This window comes from Miniopterus natalensis, chromosome 9 (assembly GCF_054644295.1).
Source record: "Miniopterus natalensis isolate mMinNat1 chromosome 9, mMinNat1.hap1, whole genome shotgun sequence".
Classification (NCBI taxonomy): domain Eukaryota; kingdom Metazoa; phylum Chordata; class Mammalia; order Chiroptera; family Miniopteridae; genus Miniopterus; species Miniopterus natalensis.
This window is the reverse complement of record NC_142089.1, coordinates 69,005,841-69,030,758: the sequence shown is the minus strand read 5'-3', so window position 1 is coordinate 69,030,758 and position 24,918 is coordinate 69,005,841. Positions and strand designations below refer to the sequence as shown.

Genomic DNA, 24,918 nt, shown 5'->3' with positions numbered 1-24,918 from the left:
GGTCTGGTCTAACCTTAAGCTTCCCTTAATTTGGAGCATCTGTGGGAATTTCAGTGCCACTATCATGGAACCAGGGGTTCGGGTGGGGACCAGTTCCCCCAAGCCCGTGGAGTGTCTGTCAGAGCCTCCCTACAGTTTGAACAGCCTGCCGTGGATGCCATGTGAGTTGGTGGGCCAGCCCAGTCACCATGCCCAGAGCTCACCCCATACGGGGCACCTGAACCCTCTGTGACGGCAGATGCTCCCAGAGCATCCTCCCAGTTGCGGAGATCGCCCAGGTTACAGATGAGGGGATGGAGAGTGGCTACATTAAAGTCCCTGTGGAAGGTATGCTGTTAGTGGACTTGAACCTAGGGCTTCCTTCTAATCTGAAAGTGCCAAATGAAAAGATATGTTCACATCATGACGGCCCAGTTGTAGGCATTGTGGCCCATCCTAGAAAAGGTCTCTGGAAGTCCATGGGTTTCCACGACCAGAGGGTGCATTGCATTCGTTCCCTTCCCTGCTGCTGGTGAGCCTCAGGCTGACAGCTGTGTGACAGACACTAATGCCTGAGTCCCTGGGGGCCCTTTCCGCCAGCACACTCCAGGCAGGAAACAAGACATGGTGGGTGCTTGCTGAGCACCACTCACCCTGCTGGTGTCTTCAGTGGGTGCGTTTTATCTCAGGTCCCCCCAATGCCCATGGCCTCACGGTGGGCCCATGCAGTGTTCTGAGTTTCTTCCCCCCAAACTCACACCTGTCTCTCACCTCCTTCTGCCACAGATCCTGGCGCCCCTGTGAAATTGCCTTGTCTGCCAGTGAAACTGTCGCCTCCGCTACCTCCAAAGAAAGTCATGATCTGTATGCCTGTAGGGGGGCCAGACCTCTCCCTGGCTTCCTACGCAGCCCAGAAGAGCGGCCAGCAGGGTGGGGCGCAGCACCACCACACAGTCCTACCGTCCCAGATCCAGCACCAGCTGCAGTATGGCAGCCTCGGCCAGCACCTCCCCTCCGCCACCGGCTCCCTCCCCATGCACCCCTCGAGCTGCAGGATGATAGACGAGCTGAACAAGACGCTGGCCATGACCATGCAGAGGCTGGAGAGGTAATGGGGTGGGGCGAGGGCTGGAGGATGAACTTGGCTGGGGATTGGGGAGAAGGGTTGGGGGTTTGATCATGACACAGGGATATGAAGGCCAAGGCAAGGGCTCATGCCACTGGGGGTGGGAGGAGAGTTTGGAAGTAAAATCAGACCAAAATCCGAAGGTCAAGGGAAGTGTAGGAAAAAATAATAATGTTGCCAGTTGCCAAACTATGGAACAATCACATTTCTCAAAAAGAAGCAGCATACATGCTAGCACATATTATATTTCCATAAGCCTTAACATTTTTTGAAAGCATACACACATAATCATTAAAGTAGTTACCCCTAGGGCAGGGAGTTGGGGAGCAAATCTCTTGTTTTCTTTTTTCATATCTTCCTATACTAATTTTTTACTTTATAGATATTTTATGATATAAAATGCCCATTTGAATGTAAATTAAAAAAAGACTAGAACTGGCAGAATGGCAGTGGAAAACCAGAGGGATGGGAAAGGTGGAGAGTGTGCCTGTTTGTGCTGGTGGAGGAAGTGGAGTTCTGCAGTCTGCTTAGATGCCTATGAGCCTGTGATGTTCAACAAGTGGTGCAGCCCCCTCCTTCACTAGAATCTGCTTCTAATGGCATTGCTGGGAGATCTTCCAAGAGAACCCCAAGGGTAGGCCTGCAGCAAAGACCCTGACTCCCCAGCCCTTGGGGAGAGCTCTCGTGCTTGTTCTGAATAGCTCTGATGTACGTGTGTGTGCGCGCGCGCGTGTGTGTTCAAACACCACCCTTCCTGGGCCCAGAGGCGGCTGAAATTTCCCACTATGATTCTAAGGTGTGTTGCTTGACCTAGTTCCCTTGCCTGACAAGAAAGTGGCGATCTGGCATGAAGGGTGTATCTGAGCTGGGACCCTTAATGCCTGTCCCAGGTTAAGACCTCTGTTAACTGGGTCCTAGGGATGGCAAATTGCACTGTGGGTTCCCAGCTGATCACCAGGCAGAGAGCCAGAGGCAGACGGACACTGTCGGGAGCTTTCTGGTGCACCTTCCCAGCTCTCAGTGGCTTTCTCCCTCCCTGCCTCTCAGCCAAGCATTCTGTGTTTGGGAAATTGGTGATTCCAAGGGAAGACACTGCCGCTAGGTATCCTGACTTGATTGCGCCACATTAATAGCTATTGTCACAGAAGGAAAACAAATGTATTTGGCCCCTTGTCATCATTTCAACTACTATTATTGTTAATGAGGACAATAAAGCTTAAAGCTTGGATGACGCTTTTTAGTTGACCACACACCTTTGTTATCATCTTAATCCTCACACCACCTTGGGAGATGAGAAACTAAGGAAGGCTGAGTTCCCCAATGCCAGCTGCTCAAAGAGTGGACCACACACTGCCTGTTGCCCATCTGCAGCCAGATGGGGAAGAAATTAAGAGCCAGCCTTTACACTCTTTTATGGCCATTTGACAGAATAATGTTGTATGTTGAATCTTATAATAAAAAAGAATTTCATTTTTTATATTTATTATATTTTACAAAAACACCCATTTGTGATGGATTGAAAATTAAAATATGTAAATAAAACAACCAACCAACCAACAAAACTGGTCTTTCCCATGGACATATGGGAAAGCCCTGCCCTAGGTAGTCCTGCGAGGCACCGCACCTTCCAGCCTGGTCGTCCAGCTGCACATCCAGAGCTCTGTCTGTTAGAGGGCAGCTGCTTTCCTCAAGGCAGCTAACGGTCAACATACTCCCTGTCCCGTGTCTACTATATATCCAGTAAGTTTTTGTATCTCTCGGGAGCTTTAATCAATTGAAAAAAAACACTCTGGACAGTATACTAGGAGGACATTGCTGAATACGCTTACACTTAAAGCATGCCATTTTATAAGGTGCTGTTGACAACCCTAAGCCACAAGTTACACAATGTTCCTCGGTTCAGTAGTTTCTGTGTATTTGTAGAATATTTCAGTGGACTGTAGACCAGTGGGTAGGTCTCTTGACCTAAACCAAAGCAGGTTCTTTATCAAAATGAATCCTAGAGAACAAATGTGGGGTGGCTGGAGGGGAAGTGTGATATTATGGGAGGTGGGAGTGGGCCAGAAGACAGCATGACCTTGGCAGCGGAGCCAAGGCAACCCCCAGGCTGTTCTTTCCTCCTCTGTCTCCCTCCCCTCTCTTCCCAGGTCAAGGCCCGGGTTTGTTCTGATAGACCAGCCAGGACATAGGGCATTAGTGCATGTATCACTTTGACAAGGGAGACCTTCGGGAAAAGAGAGGCTTTATTCCCAATCAAATAAAGATTGAGAGATTTTTCTGAGCATTCACATTGCCTTCCAGAAGATCTGGCAGGAACTGGGAACAGAACAAGGTCACAGGCCACCTGTCAGTTCAGTGCGGGAACTGCCACTGTCTCCGGTGATGTTACCCTTTTTATTTTCTAAGAATTCTCCCTGTTGCCTGTCAACAAGATCTCATTCTTGTTCTGACCAAATTTAATACAGAAGGAAACAATTATTTACATCTAGCAATTCCAGTGACTCCAAAACACACCGCAAGAAGAAAGAAACATTACCGAACACTTAGGCATGTTGCCCACAAAGACCCTTAGATCTCCCAGAATGTCACCTGTAGGGCATTAGTCCAGACCTCCAGTCTGATCCTGATGAAACATTGTAGTTAGCGTGTAAATTGAATGAAGAATTAAACAGCTTTAATGTCTGACTTTGGACCATAAATTTGAATCAATAGTCCTGTTTCAATTAAAACAGCCCACCCGTTGCAGTGTTCCTGACTATTTGTCTTCTAGTCTCTTGGAGAAAGGGAGCTTCCCTAGGTACCATTATCAACAAGGTATGATTATTACAAAGTTCTTTATTACATTAAGCTAAAACTTTTACTTATTATAAACCCCCAATCTTATTTCTAATCTTTTACTGTGAAAGGCTTTCAAGTCTTTGAAGATAGCTACCGTTTACTTTATCTGTCTTTCCCTCTTCTATGTTAATAATCCCAAATCCATGTAATCACTTATTGAGATGGTTTCTAGACTCTCTACATATTGTTTATGTTCTCCTAAGATTCTTCTAAATCTGTTCTAATTTGTATGAAGTTCTTAATCATTACCTTAACCTGAACCCTGTTGGATGACACTAAGAAATAACATGTGGTTAGATAGTTATAACATTGACTCACCGGATTTGATGGGAGCGGTGCAGGAGAGAAATAGAGACCAGCTGCAGCCAGCTTAGACACATTTATCCAATGCCTCAGGGCTGCCCTGGGCAGCGTGGCCACGCTGGAGACAGCCCCATGCCATGGCTGAGCGCCTGAGGGCCAGGTTTCAGTCTCAGAGACTCCACGTCCTTTTGCCTTTGATTCCACATGTGTAAAACAGGAATATTAACACCACCACCCCATTGGCATTGTTTGTGAAGAACAAATCACTTAATTCAAACCACTCATCTTATTGGATAGCATAACAGGAAGTGCTCTATAAATGGTAGTGAGTATTAAGCAAAATTATATAGCACACAAAATTTGCCTTCAGTGCCCCTAAAGGGCATATTGCAAATAGGTTTGATCTATCTTGTGGATTTTGTTTGTTTTGTCAGTTTCCTCAAATTAGATTGTTTTCATTTGTTTCCTCTCCACTCAAGATTCATATCCTTTTTGAAGATATTGTTTTATCATCTCAAATATTATGCAATATTTATTTTTAATATCTACAGTAAGCTCTGTGATCTAGTTCGCGTCAATCTTGGAAGCTGGACTTCAAATCCTAATCAGCCACTGATTTTCGTTCCCCTCTTAATTCAGTTGATCAGTTCTGTTAGCTGGGAATTAAATTATTGAATATTGAATTATTGAATATTGAAAATATAATAATTTCAAAATTGGACAGAAAAAAATTGAAATCAGCAGCCCCCAAATCCCTTCAATCTCTACAATTCTATTATTCCATAATTATTTTAGGCCTTTCAAAGAGAACAAATCATTCATTATCCTAGTATAAATACATTTCATGGTGACAATTACTTTTCCTCATGTGACCTCAAGGGTCACAGGAAATTCTAAAGACTGATTCTTAAAGACTAATTCCTGGTCCTGAACTAGATGATTCCCAGGGTTTCTTTTAGCCCTAACAGTCTGACATAATTACTGCATTGGCTTATGTTAGTGATGTTTCCACCTGCAAATAAGACTGTTCCATGATGATAACTAGAGGTCCATTGGTGCCCTAGCAAAAGTTAAACTCTGAATACCTGAGTGTTATTTGCTTGTGAAGCAGCATATCTGAAGAAGTTCGGAATTTTGTTTATCATCATAAAAATGGCATATGTTTTTAGGTGAAATGCATTTTCAGGGAAAGATTCCTTTTTCTTATTTCGATGACCGCCTCTTTAAAATCTAACGCAGTTCTGGTTAGACATTTGTCCCTATTTGAGGTCAGAGTTTTATCAACCTCTTACATGAGGTCAGTTCTTTGATTTTAAAGCATGTATGTATTATCTATAAGTGGCTGCCTGTAGTTACTGTTTTACCACTTAACTGCTATTCCGAGGGGCTTGATGAGATTTCAGTGCAAGGTATTATCACCGTCCCCTGAAAGGTTGGTGAGCAAACTGGTTAGAGGAAGATTAAAATGAGACTGTACAAACCATTAACATCTTTCGAAATCTTAAGAGGATTAAAGGAAGTGTATTTTTAAGAGACAGAATATGTGCCTGAATTCCTACGTATACATCAGTTGAAACTCTGCCTTGCCCAATGCATAAATAGTGATTCTTGGATCTTGCAAACTATTGCCCAGAAAGATTTTGCAAACCAAAAATATAAAAATGCTAAAAGAAGTGTTTTAATAAATTAACAAATAATATCCATAATGACAGGTTTATGTAATTGCTGGTGTTTAAACACATCCCTGTTAAAACAGCAACTACCTGCTTTGATGTTCATAAGGCACAACAGCACCAGCATTATCCTCTGATCTCACAGGAGCCTGTGAGGTGGGCATATAGGTTCTTCGTTCGACTGATGAGGAATCGAGGACCCAGATGCACAACCAGTGTATGGCCCAGCTGGGACTCAAACATTGGCCTCTTCACTCCATGTCCTGCCCTCCTCGCACCACCATCCAAGCACGACCCTAGGACATTGGCTGATGTCTAGGGATGAAGTTTTGTAAAAGAGCCACCCCTGTGTGGTTCCTCCATCAGAAGTGGAGAATGCAGGGGGGGGTGGGCTGTTAGTCAGATTCTTCATGTCTTATTGTTTATTCATCACATCTCAAGCCCAGACCCTATTTCAGAAATGTGGGTCATTCGTCCCTGCAAGGACAGAGAAAGGGTTGTGACTGAATTAATTTAAATTCATTAGCACTGCTAGGGGAAAAAAGAAACTCAAAACACATTCTCTGCTCGGGGAAGCTCAGGACCCTAGTCTATATATAGAAGGGCACAGTCTCTAGCTGACTGAAGTTCAACAAAAAACAAAAGCTCTAATGTTGAGTTTCTTATCTCCAAAGGCTAATCCCAGGCCACGATTAAACACAATGTGTGCCTGCTGTCCCAAAGTGAAGCTGATTAACTCGTTTCTTGGGTTGCGGTGTTATTTCTGTCATTTTTCAGCCGCAGCCTCAGGCACTGCAATGTGTAGCATAATTTCTCACACATTCCTGGTCTCTCAGAAGAAAGCGGCTGATTGTCTCTCTCCCCTCTGAAAACTCCCTTCATGACTCGTGCAGACTGGATTACAAAAATGCTGGTCCTCTTGAAGTTTAATTTCATTTTCCTTGTCATATTTGTAGATAATACATTTTCTCTGTGCTTTGAGGAGATTAATGTCTTTTTTTTTTTTTTTTCATTTTCACAATTGTTGCGTTTGAAATCAGACGCCAGGAAGCAACCTTCCACTATTACACGCTTTCCTTTAGAAGTGGTGGCAAAATGGTTCTCAGGTATTTTCAGTGGAGATTAAGGATTTAAAATATACAGTGATTTTTCATTTCAAAACCTGCCCCCGGTTTTCTACAAGAGCGTCAGAGGTGTTTGGTGCCCGGCGATCCCGCCCACCTGAGTCCCCTGCCCTGCTGTGCAGCCGCCTGTTACCAAGTGATGGAGATGAAGCCGCGATTATAAAGCCCCCTTGGAAAGGGGCCAGCTGTTGTAATGACCCTGAAATGTAGGTGTCTTGGCCTTCATTTCTTTATGAATTATTAGAAATTAGCTGCCTGTCCCTCACTGGTAATCAACATGAAAGGCAAGGCAGTCTCTTCATTTTTAAAATCTAGGGATTTCTTAGAAATGTGACCATGTAAATGGCAGGAAACTGGGGGGAGGTGGAGTGGGGATCTGAGAAGTGCCCTTGTATTCTCAATCTATGTGTCTCCTACTCAGTTTAGTGGAATTGAAGAAGAGAGTTGACTTTCCGAACAGAAGACTCCTTAAATGTTATTCAGGATGGAGACAGGACAGGGGAGAGAGGGGAGCTTCTCCCTTCCCTGCCGTGCCTTGGGGACATAGCTAAGAGGGCGGGAAATGGGAGCTTTTTGCCGTAAGACAGCCATTTACTCCCAAGCCCTCTGAAGGCTTGTTTTTAGTGCATCTCGTGTCAGTAGCAGGCCTCCTGTTTTAGGTAAACAACTATTTACTCTTGGCTGTCCTTTCATTGTTTTCATGAAGGAAGATACTCAGGCTGTTCCATCCTCTGGGGAGACAGCGAGGGCGAAACAAAGCCCACATCCTCGCCGGCTCCCCTTTCAGTGGAAGAAGCAGATGATAAACCAGCAGCTGTGTTATGTTTTGTGCGGTGGGGACGGGGAGCTGGGGAGAGAGAGCCGGGCCTGGGAGGAGGGAGCGGCCTGAAGAGGCTCCGCACCATCGCGGCCGCAGTAGGCCCGCTGCACACGCGTGCACACACATGCACGCACACACACACACACACACACACACACCCCGTGCTCCGTTCTCGGGGCTGGGCTAGCCAGCTCCAGAATTAGTTTCTCCTCTCAGCCTGTTTTCTCTGCAAACCTCCGGGCCAGAGCTCACACCCGCCTCTGCCCGGATGGCCTCTGCCCCCGGGCTCCTCGCAGCAGAATCGTAGTGGACGGGTCGCCTGGTCCTGTGCGCTCCTGTCGTCTTTGCTTCCTGTTGTACAGATAATTCTTATATTCCATGGTTTTTTTGAACCGGCGGTGCGAATTGTATTTCACGGTCGGCATGTACGTCTACAAGAGACTGTGCTGAGGCTTCTCTGGGAGGCAGCAGTATGGCTGATGGCACGAGCACAGGCCCTGGAGCGGGAAGGCCCGAGGTCACATCCCTGCTGTGACCACTTACTTTCTCAGGAACCTTAATGTTCTCACCCATAAAATCAAGGTAATAACAATACCCTTCCTAACTGTGCAAGCGTTTGTGGAGACGAATGGAGATCATGAACGATTACAGAGCACGTGGACAGGCCCCGCAGGGACCACGCGTGTTAGCTATCGCAGCAGCGAGACCCTGAGGATCGGGATCAGTATTTTAGTGAATTAGATGACGAGGGATGTAATATGACCTCTTCTGATTCCACGAGACGTTAGTCCAGATACTGAGCTGCACAAATGGGACTGGGGGTGTGGAGACAGTTAATACTGAGCCTCCGTCTTCGAAGGACTTACAGTCAGTGGGGGCAGGGGCCAAATGCTTAGACACATAATTATAATGACCCGTGACAGGTGCTGTAACAGGTGAGAACAGAGACTGAGGAAGCGCAGAGAAGGCCCTTGCACAAGTTAGGAAGGGCTGTTCTTAAGAAATGGCGTGTGAGCTGTAGTGGGCGAGGTCCCCGAAGCCAGGCTAGGCTCTGAGGGGCTAGGCTGAGGCGCAGCGAGGGCAGGAGCAGAGGAGGAAGCAGGGGGGTTCACAGTGTGCCTGGGGAGCGTCAGGTGGCCCGCCGTGGCTGAGACACTAACAGTAACAAAGGAGACTGAAAGGAATTGTGGGGTCAGGTCGTGAGGCACCCCCACTCCATGCCAAAGAGGGTGGAATTAATCGTCTCCAGTGAGACCTGCAAAGGTTTTCATTGGGAGAATTGAATGATCGGACTTGTTTGACAGCAGCAGAGAGTGGGCCGAGTGGTGGTGGGGAGAAGAGAAGGTTCTGGAAGCAGGGGAAGGGCCGGAGCCGTGGCAGGACTGCTGCTTCCGTGCAGGTGGCGTAGTGACATCAGGGAGCGAGCAGGCTGTGTAGTCCCGCCGCCCATGTCCAGTGAGGCCTGTGTCCCTCTCGCTGTGACCTGAGTCATGTGCCTCACTTTCTTCTCTAAAATGGGGGCAGTCACAGTAACCTACGCCACAGGGTTGTTGTAAGACCCAAGTGAATCGATACAGGGCGCAGCGTGAGCGTTTAAAAACATTAACTTTTATCAGCATTATGTACAGTAGTCCAGCACGAGTTAAGGAAGGCTCCATATCGGTTAGGATGGGGGGTGTTATATTTACCAGGTTTTAGTACCTGGTCAGCCACCAAGAAGAGGAACAGAACACAGCCCACGTGCAGTGAGGTCCACTTGAATTCCAAGCAAAGGAAAAGCTTAACTTCAAAGGGTTTTGACATGAATGGTCTAGAATAGTCCTGATGACGTGAGTCAACCTCTCCTCGGGGGTTGCCAGGCGATCTGGAAGATGCGGTGACTCAGGCCACCGGAGTGTCATTCTGTAAATCACCGATATGGGCATCTTGATGAGGAAAGCTGCTGTGCTCTGGAGTCAGCTTGGTGCTCTTAGGTTAGTGGGGCAACTGCTCGGGGACCAGGCCAGGGCTGCAAGTACTGACTCAGTAGAACACTAATAGCATCAAATTTGGGAGATAGCCCCAGTGACAGCCTGAGACATAGCTAGTCAGGAACTTAGGAGACAGGATCTGGACACTTCTTCATCCTTCCACTGCCACTGGGAATTCCTGACAGTCAGCACCAAGGCTGCTTTACAAGTGATTTGCGTGGTGCAACTGAGAACGCAGTGCGTGGCAAAGCCACTGTGGGTACTCTAGGCCTATGGTTCCCAGATGGGCAGTTCCTCTCCCCCAAGAGGCATTTGGCCATGTCTGGTGGCATTTTTGGTTGTCACACTAGAGGAGATGTCACTGGCATCTAGTGGGTAGAGACCAGGGGTGCTGTAAACATCCCACAATGCACAGGACAGACCCCCCCACACAAGTTGTCTAGCCCCAAACGTCAATCATGCTGCAGCTGAGATTTCCAGGCCATTATTTAAACCAAATGTGACATACACATCAATGGTGGTACATAAAGCGAGTTTAGCACAACCTTTCATAAAAGTTTTAATAGTCATTTATTTCAATGTAAGCTATAAACACATAATTAGCACATGAAGCCTATGATTACAAAGATATTATTGCTTAAGATGAGGCTAAATTAGTATTTAAGTGTTTTTAAGTGTTGATTTAAAAATACAAACTAAATAATAGGGTAAATGGGCTTCAAATATGGCACAGACAAAAAAACGCTAAAGAGTGTGGGTATGATCGAAGGTTAGGAGTCCTGGTTTAGACCAGCTGTCAGGGAACTTTTTCCTGTAAAAAACTGGATAGTTAGACCAACGGTCAGGGAACTTTTTCTGTAAAGAACCGGATAGTAAATATCTAAGGCTCTGTGGCACAGACTCGACTCTGCCATTTATGTGCAAAAACCACCATGACAGTAGGTCAGCAGGTGACTCCTCTCACCATCCTGACCATTATAGTCATGTATGTAAGATGAATCCTTTAAACTCCGTACCCCAGGCATGGCCTGACCATGGTGGGGTAGAACACTATTACTTACCTTGATTGGCAAGATTTAAAATATTTAAAAAGTAATAAAGCCCATTTTTTACACGTGTTATTATTGATAAGGCATGACGTCCTCGCTACCTTACATGTGTACAATTAGTGGGGCTTGTGTCTAATCAAAGTACACAATCTTACAAACAGCATAATTCAGTTTCTGGCTATAGCACATTGAAACAGAGTGGGTCAGATTCCCTCCTTTCTTTACTCCCAGTGTCCTTATGGGCCTGTTTATTTCCCTCTCAGAGCCTCTGTTTCTGCTTAATAAAGTGAGATAATGACACCTCTCCTGCAGTTAATATGAAGATGAAGTGAGATGCTGGATGTGAATGCTTCTAGGACAGTGGGTGACACGTTCAGTAAACATTTGTCCTGTTTGTTCCCTCCTTTCCTTCCCTTCCTCAGTTCTTCCACCAATTGGGTCAGGATGCCCTTTCTGTTTTGAAGCCATTGATAAAAGCAGCAACCAAATCAGGGGCACCCGCAGCCCTGCAATACACCACCAGATGCCTCCCTGAAAACTAAATCCAGATCTCTTAGTACCCTGTAAACATGATTTGTCAACCACTTACAACTGCACCTAAGTATCAGTGATCCCAGCCCATGTCTTCCATTAAGCAAAAACAGTGAACGGTTACTGAGTGTCCGCTTCGTGCCACACGTGGTTCTGGGCACCTACTACAAACATGAATTAGATGTGGTCCCTGCCCCTCAAGGAGCCCACAGCGTGGTTGGGGAAGGGAAGCTAGTAAGCAAACAAATGTTTGCAATTTTCAGTATCGTGGAATCCCTCAAGAACATAGGCAACGTGTTGCCTGAGACAATTATTAAACAATAAATAGAAATTAAGTTGAAGGTGGGATGGGAGCGCATTCTATGCCAAGAGTGTGCAGTGCATTGCTGTGTGTGACCAAGCGGTAAATTATATGGGGACAGAGGCTGGTTTCACAATAATGTGGGTCAAGTTGTGCGAGGCATTGGGTGTCATGCTGGGTTTAACTGACTGCTTCTGGGTTTTCACTTTGCTTCAGCAGTGAGACCTTCTGCGTAGAGCACACCTTCTAAGTGACAACTCTGCTGTATAAAACCAGCGTTCCTAAGACTGATGTTCAGCTGTGTGCTCCCCTTCCCGCCCACAAGCACCAGGGTGGAGGCCAGATGTAATTAGGAGCTACATTTCAGTTGATCTAGCTCTTTGCCTTGAATAGTGTAGCTCCTGATGGGTTCACTGGATTTTCCATTTGTGTCACCCTTGAAGCACCGGTTTTGTAGACGGGGCAGGAATTCAGAGTTCTAACAGATGGGACTAGACCTGAGTATTAGAAAGTTGCTCCGACAAGAGTGTGGAAAATAAACTGAAACTGGGAGTGTTTTGAAACCACTTGGAAGGCTACTGCTATAAATAACAAGTGAGGGTCTCACTAAGGGCATGGCCAGTGGGACCCTTCACATGCACCAGCCCTACAGAAAAGGTGTGATTTCCCCAAAGCCACAGTTGAGGAAACTGAGGCTCTGAGAGGTTACATAATTTGGCCAACCATAAGTGGCAAAATTTAGACTCGAATTTGTACCCTAGCTCCTCGATCTTGATCTGAGGTCGCATAGTAACTCTCCCATGCTCCTCCGCAGCTAGCTCTTCGCTCTCACCTGCCTTCCTTGCTCTCCTGTGCTTCTCCAGAGTCACCAGCTAGACTGTCTTGCCTGAGTGTTCGTCTTCCTTCCCCTCAGAGGTGGCAGTCGGTGGATATTCATGAATAGAATATGGTAAAGCCCTTCTGGTGGATTCACCTAGCTTCCTGGAAAAGACCTTGCTCACCCTTACGGGAAAGTGACATTCTATCCCGTGCTGGAGGCGCACTTCAGGAAGGTGCCCTTGTTGGCCAGGCGAGGTCCCAGCTGTTTCTGTAGCGCCCCCAACAGGCAGTCACTGATCGCCAGGACTGATCCCTGTTTCGCAGGGCCGGCGGGTAGCATGATACCTAGCACCCGCCTGAGCGACGGGGATCAGCCTCCAATCCCATCCAACAAAGAGTCTCACGCTTCCCACGTGTCTTTGGGGGAAGAGAAACCACAGCGTCCTGTGTATCGCAGCTGCCTGGAAGGCTGTGTTTTTTGTCTTCCTTTGCACAATATTTCTCCTCTCTCCATTCTCTTGAGACAGTTTGGAGCCCTTTGCCCTAAGGAACACGTACCTTAATGTTTCCACCTTTTCCCCCACCAAACATGAATGTCTATCGGCTGCTTTCCATCCCTCGAATCTAATATTCCCAGCTCTGTGTCTCTGTAGGAGCCATTGTTAATTAACCTGTAGATCAGGGAGAGGAGAAGGCAGGGGTGCGGCAAAACATGAGCCACGGGATTACATTTCTGTCTCTTCTGTCCCTACTGCCTTTAATACCCAGTGTAGAGTCCCAAGCAGAACTGGAACGCAGTGCGTGTTGTGGCCTGACTGGGGGGCCGAGGGGACGGCGTCCTGTGAGGTGGGGCACTGACTCCCCTAGTTGGTCTCTTTTCAGTCAATTCTTATATTTGTCACCCAGAAACCATCTACCATGTTCTCCACCTTCCTGCTCTCATGACCATTTGTACTTAACTAGGTGGGAAATGAACCCCATTAGCTGCTCATGTCTAATAAGTTGCTGCATTTCTGTAAATATTTGATTTAATCCTGGTAGTTGAAGGGCTTTCTTTTTTTTAGTTGATTGAATTCATTGCCTTGAACACCATAACTCATAATGTGTTAACTAGATTTTCCATCTGTGTCACTGAAGAGTTATGCAAAAAATACAAAGAGTGCCCGGCCGGGCATGGCTCAGCGGTTGAGCATCGACCGAGGATCCAGGAAATCTCAGTTCGATTCCCGGTCAGGGCACATGCCAGGTTTCGGGCTTGATCCCTAGCACGGGGCGTGCGGGAGGCAGCCGATCAATGACTCTCATCATTGATGTTTCTCTCTCTCCCTTTCCCTTCCTCTCTGAAATCAATAAAAATGTATATTTTAAGAAAAAATACAAAGAGCAAAACAGCGCTTTGGAAACAATGGAAGGAAGTTAATTGAATTTAAATTAGACATAGCAATAATTTAAAGCATAATTGAAAGTTTCAGAGGAGACTATCATGCATTCGTATGTCATGAATAAGATTTTTCTTTTGTATAAAATATTTTAATGTGGATTTATTGATATATCGTATATCCTCATACTCCATTATTTTATGAATATCGGACACTTTTGGATGATAAATGCACTGAATTTTTTTTTTTTAATATAACTTTATTGATTTCAGAGAGAGGAAGGGAGAGGGAGAGATAGAAACATCAATGATAAGAGAATCATTGATCGGCTGCCTCCTGCATGGCCCCCACCGGGGATCAAGCCCACAACCAGGGCATGTGCCCTGACCGGGAATTGAACTGTGATCTCCTGGATCATAGGTTGATGCTCAACTGCTGATCCACGCCCAGCCGGGCAATGCATTGAATTTTCTATGTTCAGAAATTCCTTAAATGAAAGATATAAATCCCATTTCCAGTTAATCTGAAAAAGAATTATAAAATTTAATTGTATGTCTCTGGCCAATTATTCTTGCTGGGCTTCATTCAGAGTCTGTCACTAAAAGGATTCTAAATTAAGGAGCCTAAGATGGAGTCAATTAAGAAAATAACTACTTTTTAATTTTCGATGTTATGCATTTCCTAATTTTCCTACAATGAACTTATATGGCTTCTATATATGAAGCAAATGATTTTTAATTAAAAAATATATTTTATCTGAGTTGGTTCAATTTAAAAGGGAAAACCAAGAGTATCAATACCATTGCTTCCTGGAAAATTGACTTACCCGTGGGTGCTTAGGGTATGACATCATCCTTGGGAGAGAACTTTCTCTGAATCATACTTGACCATGTCCACCCTGATGTTCACAAATAGGTTGCCAGCCTTGTGGTCCCACCTCTTCTCTTTCCCTGAATCTCCACGCATGAAGTTCCAGTCTGTCCCACATTCAACCCCTACCGCTCACGCTGGGTAGCTTTGAAAGCTAGAACTTCATGCGTTATCTCTTCTGTGGATCTCTAGCTTCTCCATCAAATTAATCCTTTTACTCCAGTGAGATATGGCAAAGGAACTTTCCTTTCACACTTGGAGGTATGGATCTTAACCAGAAATACTTGTGGAATGAAATTTTTTTCAATTTTGTGTTTTTATTTTCTTAATTGTAAATACTTAGGACAAAAAAATTACCATTTTAACCATTTTAAGGTGTATAGTTCAGTGGCAATAAGTACATTCACATTGCTGTGCTAGCATCACCACCATCCACCCACAGGAAACTAGAATTTTTTTTTATATATTTTTTGAGGGAGGAAGGGAGAGGGAGAGAGACACAGAAACATCAATGAGAAGCATCATCAATCGGCTGCTTCCTGCATGGCCCGGCGCCTACTAGGGATCGAGCCTGCAACCCAGGCATGTGCCCTGACCAGGAATCCAACCATGACCTCCTGGCTCATGGGATGACACTCAACCACTGAGCAACACCAGCTGGTAGGGAATTAGAATTCCTATATCCTATTCCATGCTGCTACCACCATCAGAAAAGTCTGCTGTGATCCAGTGTTTAGCTGTAAGATGAGAAACGAGGCTTCAGTTGCCCCGGAGACCCTTCATCCCTTAGGACCGGACAACTGAGTCTGAAGAGGGTTCTGATGCGTTTCCATGACGTTAGCCAGACTGACTGTCTTCTTTCCTTTTTCTCTTTGAACAGCTCCGAGCAGCGGGTCCCCTGTCCCACCTCTTACCACAGCTCTGGTTTGCACTCGGGTGACGGTGTCACAAAAGCAGGACCTCTGGGCCTTCCAGAAATAAGACAAGTGCCAACTGTTGTGATTGATTGTGATGACAATAAGGAAAACGTGCCTCATGAATCGGACTATGAAGACTCTTCCTGCCTCTACTCGGGGGAGGAAGAAGAGGAAGACGACAGCTCGCTGTACACCAGTGCGTGCACCCAGCTCCTCGCGGGGGCAGGGGCGGGGGCGGGGTGGGGCGCTTGGAAACAGCGCTGCCCAGCTGCCCAGCCCTCTTCCAACTCGGGGCCTGGTGTCCGCTGGCCCTGGGCCACCGAGCAGCTCAATTAGCCTCTTAGGGCCTCAGTTCCTTCCTTAGTAAAGCGAAAGGATCGACGTCCCCATAACATCCCCATAGCTCTAAAACTTACATCGGGCTGCCACCTGCTGCGTCTTAGACGGCTCTCCCTTTCTTTGATGGCTTCCCTTAGGGTGCAGCCCCCTCCCTCAAAAAAGGGGGCATGGACCTGAAAATTTATTTCCAATCTGCACGCTGCTCAGATATACTCACCAGTGTGTATGCAGCAAATGCATTTTAAGCAGGCCTAAATTCACTCAGGTTAGAGGGCCTGAATTTAAATTTCTTATTTAAGGCCTCAAATGTGCTACGGGAGAAGGAACAAAGACAGCAAGTTCAAAATCTGTCTTTCTGGCCGTGAATGATCAGCACATTAGTTAAGTGATTAGAGACTGCTTTTCGGTTGACATTTTAATAAATGAATTTATAGCAACTTTTCACTGAATATATACCGTGCCTGCTACATGCTAAGATTTTTACTCTGTTATGTACATCTTACAACACCCGGTGGCATTCACACTGTTGCTCCATTTTACAGAGGAGGGGAGAAAAGGGAGAGGCAGGTGACTTGCCCAGAGCCTCACATCCACTCAGGGACAGTGCTAGGGTTTGATGCCACTGTGTCTCATTCCAAAGCCCATGTTGTGAAACTGGTGAGGAAGAAAGGGGACTAGCCTACAAAAAAAATCCAGAGGAGTCCCCCAAACTCGCTGCTTCCCAGCCTCCTCCCCCTGCATGGTAAGAGTTGTGGTGGGCAATGACATGATCAAGATAATGAGGAGAGGAGCACGGAAGGGCAGCCAGAGGCCCAAATGACCCCGTAGTGGAAGGAGCAGCTGCTCAGCCCGTTTCCTGCCCAGAGAATTAAATGTTTTACACCAGCATTCCTCAGCCTCAGCACTGTTGACATGTTGGACCAGTTAAGTCTTTGTTGTGGGGCTGTCCTGGGCACTACGGGATATCTAATAGCATCCCCGCCTCTGCCCACTAGATACCAGGAGCATTCCCCGAGCCCCAGTTTTGACAACCAAAATATGCTCTAGACTTTGCCAAGTGTCCCCTGGGGGGCAAGATCACCCCTGGTTGAGAACCATGGATTTATTCCGGATGGAAGGAAGCCTTGCCCGTGGCTGCCTGCTCGGAGCCCCTTACGTTGAAAAGAAAAGCAGTCCCAGGATATTGTCCATTTTAATGAGTTTACTTCTACTTCCACCCCACTTTGTCTGCCCAGCTTTATTTTCCTTTGCATCCCCCCTGGCTCCAAAGTCACTGATCTCTTTTGTCTCCTGTGATTACCTGGCCTGCCTGTATCCTCTGAGCTTTCCCACATGCGGATGCCACCCGCCTGCTGCCTGGGCACATCTCGTTTGTCCTGCAGGTGCCAGTCCCTCCTGCTCCGTGAAGCTTCCTGTAGTTACTAAAGGCCCTCTTCTTTCTCCCCGCTTTGCACGCTAGTCTGTCCCTCCTTTACGATGCTGCTGCATGCTGGAAACCCCTGGAGAGCCACGATCCCATCACAGGCTCCCCATGGGCTCCTCACATGCTCAGCACTGCTAGGTGTGAACGCGTTGCTTGCAGGAACTATGGAAGTGTCCTTTGGGGCCTTAGCCACTCTCAAATGTTAAGCCCGCTTCTTCCTGACCTTTACCTTGTGGCCCACGGTGGGTCCGGTGGGAGCCAGGGCAGGCGTGTGTCAGAGTCATTAACTCGCTTGTCCCTTCTGCAGGCTCCCTGGCCATGAAGGTGTGCAGGAAGGACTCCTTAGCCATCAAACTCAGCAACAGGCCCTCCAAGCGAGAGCTGGAAGAAAAGAACATCCTTCCCAGGCAGACGGATGAAGAGAGACTGGAGCTGAGGCAGCAGATTGGCACCAAGCTCACCAGGTAGGACCACAGGACCACCAGCTCTGCAGGTTTGGGTGAAAGGCGTCAGTCTCCATCCCCACATCAGTCCTGGGTATCTCTTGAAGAGCTTACTGCAAAAATAGTCCATGGAAAACATTCTATTTCTTCTCCAGGGTGGCTTCTACGGTCTCCTCCCCTTCACTCATTCAAATCTGGGAAATTTCACTTGATTAGAAGTTCAGGGAGAAGCTGAGAGGCAGGTTTCCAGGAGAAGAACCTCCTGTAGAAAAATCTCCACCATGCAGTAGACTTGAGGGCCTCTATACGTGGGAGTTGGGGTTTGGTTGAGCACAAAGCAATCTAACAAATGCACTTTCGTCTGTACTGTGCAGCCAGAAGACATCAGTGGCTGTTAATGATGCCTCATCTCTAAACTATGACTCTTGGGTGACTGCCCTTTGTGTACGGGTATTATGGACATAAGCACGGAGTGTGTTATTTAACATACTACGCACGTGTGTGTATTTGTAATCTAGAACATGTTTATGTGGAATTAGCTTACATTGTGGAGCGCTGATTATTTGCCAGGCATCCTTCTAAACGTTTTACATGCATTAAATCACTTAATCTTCGAGGCTCCCCATGAAATGGACATTTGTGCCCACTTTACAGATGAGAACACCAGGCGTAGAGAACTTTAGACCCTGTATGATCTCTAACAGAATGGCAGCGGAGTGCCCCCTCGCGACTACTTTGTTACTCTGCCTCTGTGATAATAGTCACAGCATGAGCTCCATCCACCGTGTCCCAGGCACTGTGCTAAGTGTTTGGATGCAACACATAGGCATCTCCTGGGTTTCCACCTCTTCTCCCTCTTCCAAGCTGTGCAGCCTTGAGTAACTCACTCTCTTTGCCCGCGTTTCTGTATTTGTAAAATGTGCAGTTGTAAAATTAAGTAATACAAGTGAAGCATTTAAAATAGTCCCTAGTCCATAGTAAATACTCAGTTACCTGTTATTATTTCATTTTCTTTCTCCCAGCAACCCCATCGGTAGCTTTCACTACCATCTTCACAAGTACAAGTGAGGTAACTGGTACCTGAAGAGGTTACAGAGGCCCAGGTGCCCCCCAATAGCGCTGGGGTTCTTCCCTCCCACCTGATTAATTTTGTTACTTAAGGGCAGCTTCTTTCTCATAAATAACTTGGTTTCCTCCTGGAGGAGGTCATTTTAATCTTACAGAGCTGTGTAAAATGGTTAACGCTTTCTTCAGCCTTTGGAATCATGGAATGAAAATATCTAACCGCCGACTCCTCCTGCCCCCCTTTCCCGTCTGTCAATAATCCGTCAGTGACAGTCACTCCCAGCCCTCTGGAGAGCCAGTCCCATTGTTGCAGAGCCTGATGGTTAAACATCCTTCCTTCTATTGACCTGAACTCTCTGTCCCTGCAGCTCCCACCCATGGGTCTTATTCTCTTTTTTCTGCAGCTATGCAAAGCCTCATGCCTCTTGACATGACTACTTTAGGGTTTTGGAGACAATGATCTGGCCTCCCCAAGTTTCCTCTCCTAGGCTGCACGTAGCCAGGTTCTCTCTCTGAAGTGAGTGGATACAGTGCTGGGCTGATTCCTGACCAGCTTGTTCAGTTTTATACTAATATAAATAGGGCTGGGGTGTTTTTTTGGGGGGGGAAGTATAGGAAAAAGAAGGAGCAGATCCTTGATCCCAGCCCCTCTTCTCAAAGAGTGGGCATCCTTAATCGTATTTCTGTGAGTGTGGGCATCCTTTATTGTATTTCTCTGCCCTCACTTCTCATTTCCCAACTTTGCTACAGGACAAGCAGAGCCCCGGGCATATGGGAAATGGAATACTTTTCTGCAGATGTGAGATGCTAGCACATCTGGCTGCCCAAGTTGGCATCTTCTGTGGACAGAGAGAAAGATGAGAGACAGAGAAAGCAGATGTGTGTGGCTGGTGCAGATGTACGTGGCTGGCCATTCGGCTTGACCACTGCAGAACCATTCCACCTGGAGGTAACTGACAAAAAGGCCATTGTTGTCCCAGAACATACTCCCAAAGAGAGAGACGGCTGCCAACTTCTCCTGCCTGAAGCCATATCCACGTACGTCAACCGTGATTGGCTGGCAGTGGTGGTGACAAAACTCAAGAGGTGGGAAGAGACACAGAGCATCCATGCACTGAAAAAGTTTTCTGTGTTCAAAGCTTTATCCTTACAAATCAACCCCTTCCTGACCCTTCCTCTTCTAACAACACTTCAGTACTGCTTAGAATTCATGAATTCCGCTAAAGGTTTACCATAGCACGCATCCATCCCAGCCCTCTTGCCCTGGTCGTGAGAAGGAGAGGCAGTGAGGAGGGGGAAAGAGAGAAGTATGGAGGGGAGTGTGGGGCATGGCAAGGTGTCGAGCTGGCTGCATCCTTGCTCTAAGTCACTTATCTATGCACACACTTTCTCCTAGGGAGTTTATTTCCTGTATCAAGACCCTTGGCATCTCTTGACAGATTATAGGAACTGGGCCTAAAGGAGAGGACATTAGGAGTGTTTCACAGGTTGATAAGATTGTACAGAGTTCAGAAAATCAGGTGGATTGGCCAAATCTGCACCACAAGGTCTTTGAGGATGTGCAGCCACCGACTCACACCCAAGGGGCTTACTCATTTATCCAGAAGCCAGAGCTGATGAAGGGGAGAGCTGAGACCCAGAGGTGAGGGTGATACAGAGAAAACTAGTTCTTGGTCAGGACCCTGAGCTCTAGCCCTAGGCCTTCATTTCCCAATCCAAGGGGCTTAGATTAAATCACCTGATCACTATGTGCAAAAAGTGAGCTTCATTATGGTAAAAAGTAACTAAAAGAACGTGGGACTCTGTTGTCAAGTTTGCATTTTTGAAGCTACAAGGCTGTGAAATTCTTTGGCCATTTGAGGTAGCGAAAATGTGCTGGAAATTTAACTTCTTTGAAAAACGTGGTCAAGTCCTCCTGGAGTAAATAAGTAAGATATAAAACAACTTTAGCCTGACAGTTTAATAGCATTAAAAATTCATCACTCCAAGAATAATCCCACATTGGAAGTTGGGGGGCATAAATGTCAGGCAAAACAGTGTCAAGCTTTAAGGCAGAGTTTCTGTGTAAGAACACAAAATATTGTTCCTCCAAAAAAGTTTTCTCATTGATGCTGTTGGGCAGACTCTCCTAAGCGTCAGTCAGCAAGTCATCTGGATGATTCAATCATAACTGTTTCAACCAGCCACCATTTGAGAAGTGTGGGCCTTGAGACATGAACATGATCAGCTGGATGCACGTTACTCTGCTCCTTATGTAGACCGTAGTCCCCCCTTATCCGCAGTTTTGCTTTCCATGGTTTCATTTATCCATAGTCAACCACAGTCTGCAAATATAAGTGGAAAATCTCAGATATAAACAATGCATAGGTTTTAAATAGACGCCGTTCTAATAGTGTGATAAAGTCTCACTCTCCCCTGCTCTCTCCTGCTCAGAACATAAATCATCCCTTCGTCTGGTGTATCCTACACTGTGGACACTGCCTGCCCATTAGTCACTGAGTAGCCGTCTCAGTTATCAGGTCTACTACAGAGGAATCACGGTGCTACATTCAAGTAGCTCTTATTTTACTTCATAATGGCCCCAGAGCCATAAGAGTAGTGATGCCGGCAATTGAGGTATGCCAAAGAGAAGCCGCAAAGTGCTTCCTTTAGGTGAAAAGGTAAAAGTTCAGGACAAGATATTTTGGGAGAGAGGGAGCGAGAGAGACCACATTCATATAACTTTTATTACAATATATTATTATAATTGTTCCATTTTATTATTAGTTATTGTTGTTAACCTCTTACCGTGTCTGATTTCTAAATTAATCTTTGTCATAGGTATGTATGCATAGGACAAAAACATAGTATATATAAGTTCCAGTACCACCCAAGGTTTCATCCACTAAGGGTCTAGAAACATCCCCACAGACAAGGGGGGACTGCTGTAGACTTAGGACAGGTGCAGAGACCCAAGAAATGAACAAGGCCATCTACTCGGGTGTGTGGGGAATGAAAATGGTAGAACTTCTGCTTATTTTATATCATTATTTTTAAGTTGATTCTCCCTGTATTATAGTGTGCATGGTGTATTGGTGCAGGAGTGCTTGTATATAACTTCTAAATAAAGACATGGCGTATGTAGGCGCACATGCTTAGATTTTTATTGGTGGAGTCCTCAAAAAGCTGAGTCCACTGGTCTGAGGATCCCTTTCAGTGAGCTCTAATCAGGGGAAATGTGCAGATCTCAGGACAGTTCATCACCCTGCCAGAGTCCCCCCAAATGCAAGACTATGCTACTTTCACTCTAGCTGTCTTCTCAGGGCCCTTCAACCTGAACCCTAGTAAGCGGTCAGCCTAACTATGATCTCAACCATCGGACTCACTTCTGGTTCCCTTCATTTACCAAGTCTTTCATTGCGACCCCTGCCAGTCATATTTAATCTACATGACTCCATTTTTATGTATTTGAAATCCAACTTACCACCCTAAAAAAATAATAATCATTTAAAAAATTAGACATGGAGCCATGCTTCTCAATGTTCATAGTTAGGGTGACCTGTCAGGGTGACCTCTTGGTCAGCCAGAGCGTCACCTCTGGCCCTTCCTTCTCCACTTCCAGTTTGAGACATTGATTGGCTGAAGAAGTGAAATCTCCCAGAGGATGGTGCTCAGGACCACTGGGAGTGGGGTTTTCAGGTACTGAAGAGAAGTGTGACGCAAAAAGAAGTAATGCTTTTGTTTCTGAAACATCACAAAAGCTGAATCATTCTGTATGTCGCCAGGACTACTTATTTTAAATTTTTTTTATTGATTGACTTCAGAGAGAGAAAGGAAGGGAAGGAGAGAAGAAGAAACTTCTATTTGTTGCTCCACTTATTTATACATTCATTGGCTGATTCTTGTATGTGCCCTGACCAGGGATGGAACCCGCAGCCTCGGCATATCAGGATGACACTCTAACCAACTGAGCTACCCCTGCCCAGCTAGGGCAGGATTACTTATTTTAAAAGAAAGGAATCAAGACTCTGAAACATGACCTGTTCATGGCTACTCGACAGCCAGTGCTCTCAGGCCTCCTCTTGGGGAGCAGCCAGCTGTTCAGACCCGGCTGGCCCAGTCTCTCCACCTGCGCTCCTCTCCCTCAGCCCCTTCCAATACCCTCTGTAATGTTTAGATCAAACAGAGGGAGAAAAATCCTGGGAAGGAAAACGAAACAGAAGGTGTCTTGAAGTGTATGTGTAGGAGTATGTAATCTAAATTAAGCTCAGTCTTCTAGGGCAGCCATAGCAAAGTACCACAGACTGAGTGGCTTACAAATCACAGTTCTGGAGGCTGGAAGTCCCTTGGCTTGGAGGTGCGTCACCCTGATCTCTGCCTGTAGCCTCACTTTTCCCTCTGTGTGTCTCTGTATGCAATTTCCCCCTTATAAGGACACCGAACATATCGGATCAGGGCCCACCATAATGACTTGTAACTCGGTTACCTCTGTAAGGATCCTCTTTCCAAACGGGTCACATTCTGAGGTACTGGAGATTAGGACTGCAACATAGGAATTTTGGGGAGACACAATTCAACTCATAGCATTTGGGGAAGTATAAAGTGAATCTACCTAAAAAGGGGGCCACAAGCTCAAATGTATGCCAGGGCCAGAGAGATGTCGAACTTTAGCGAAACAAGCAGCTCTAAGATTGTTGACAGGGAATGTGGAGAATTAGGGCAAAATGCAAAGTTTACCCCTTATCTGTTGGGGCTGTTACTTTTCACTTTCAGCCCCTTGTTGTTTTGTAGAAATGAAGGGCCAGTTCGTCACATGTTCTGAAGAAAAGTCTGGGTTTTTTAATGAAAATTACAAAATGTTTGAACATTGTAAAGAACGGGCAGAATATATTTATGGACTACATTCAGCCCAAGGGCCACACCCCTGCCTGGGCCCCCTGGTTTAACCTGTGAGCTGGAAGCCGTCGTGTTTCCTGTCTGGGGTACAGATCCTATGCGAGCGCCCTGCACGTGTAGGTGAGAGGAGACAGAGCTGTTTGCATGTACTGAATGTGAATGTGAGAGTGTGAGGCGTGTGTGCATCTGTAACAATTTGGAATTAACCTCTCGTAAGATCTAAATTAATTTGAACGTGTTTATATGGATCGATCGTTAAAGCAACATACCATATTCCTAAAAAGAATTTGAGTTTCAACTCTCTCTGTTTCGGGAATTTAGTCAGATGGTTTTCAGAATGTTTACAAATGACGCTACTGGAGAATACATTGGGTTGGCTGAAGAAGCTGGTTGAGATGGAAATAGGTGTCACTGCTGTCGTTTCCTTACTGCCCACAAGTCTGGGAATCAGACAGACTAGGGATTAAAGCACTTGGGTGATTGTTGATGGTTTGAATCTACACTTAAGGCCTGAAAACCAGCATTAAACACCATGTGATAGACCAGATGTGGGACCCTCCTTTAGGGGACAGCAAGTTTTCCCTCTTCTCTCCTCCTCACTACTCTCACTGCCATCACTTACGGCGCTGTTAAGGGTGTCGAATGAGATAGGGAAGGTGCACAGATAATAGCCTGGTCATCCCATGAAACCTAACATGGTATTCCTTCTTATTTAGAAATTAATGCTTTGCTAGAATGAAAGCGTATTCTAAATCTGTATTTTATGTTCCTAAGGAGTTCACACTAAAGTCACTCCAGGCAGTATATGAAATAATATGTACAGAGGGTTTTGTGCTGCTTTAAATCATAATGAAATGATCAAGGGAGAAAACTGAAATCCATTTTTATGCTCATAGCACCGGAGATAAAATACAGTCATGCTGACTTCTCACTGTGGCTGGCATGCTGTCTATGGCCTCGGAAAGTCGGTGCTGAGTCTGACACCCCAGAGCCTCGTTCCAATGTGGCAAATGACATCTCCCCTGAAGATCTAAGGACTGGTGCTAAGTGTGCACTGGCATCTCCCAGGCTAGG

The 24,918-nt window shown here is 46.1% G+C and overlaps 1 protein-coding gene across 1 annotated transcript in view; it reads left to right on the top strand.

The window, feature by feature from the left end:
* PHACTR1 (phosphatase and actin regulator 1) overlaps positions 1-24,918 on the top strand; it is a 415,578-nt gene that overhangs the window by 361,727 nt on the left and 28,933 nt on the right. The window contains exons 6-8 of the mRNA XM_087820639.1: positions 766-1,087; positions 15,663-15,895; positions 17,769-17,925. Of these exons, the coding sequence (XP_087676765.1) occupies positions 766-1,087; positions 15,663-15,895; positions 17,769-17,925 (712 nt within the window). The remainder of the gene's footprint in view (positions 1-765; positions 1,088-15,662; positions 15,896-17,768; positions 17,926-24,918) is intronic.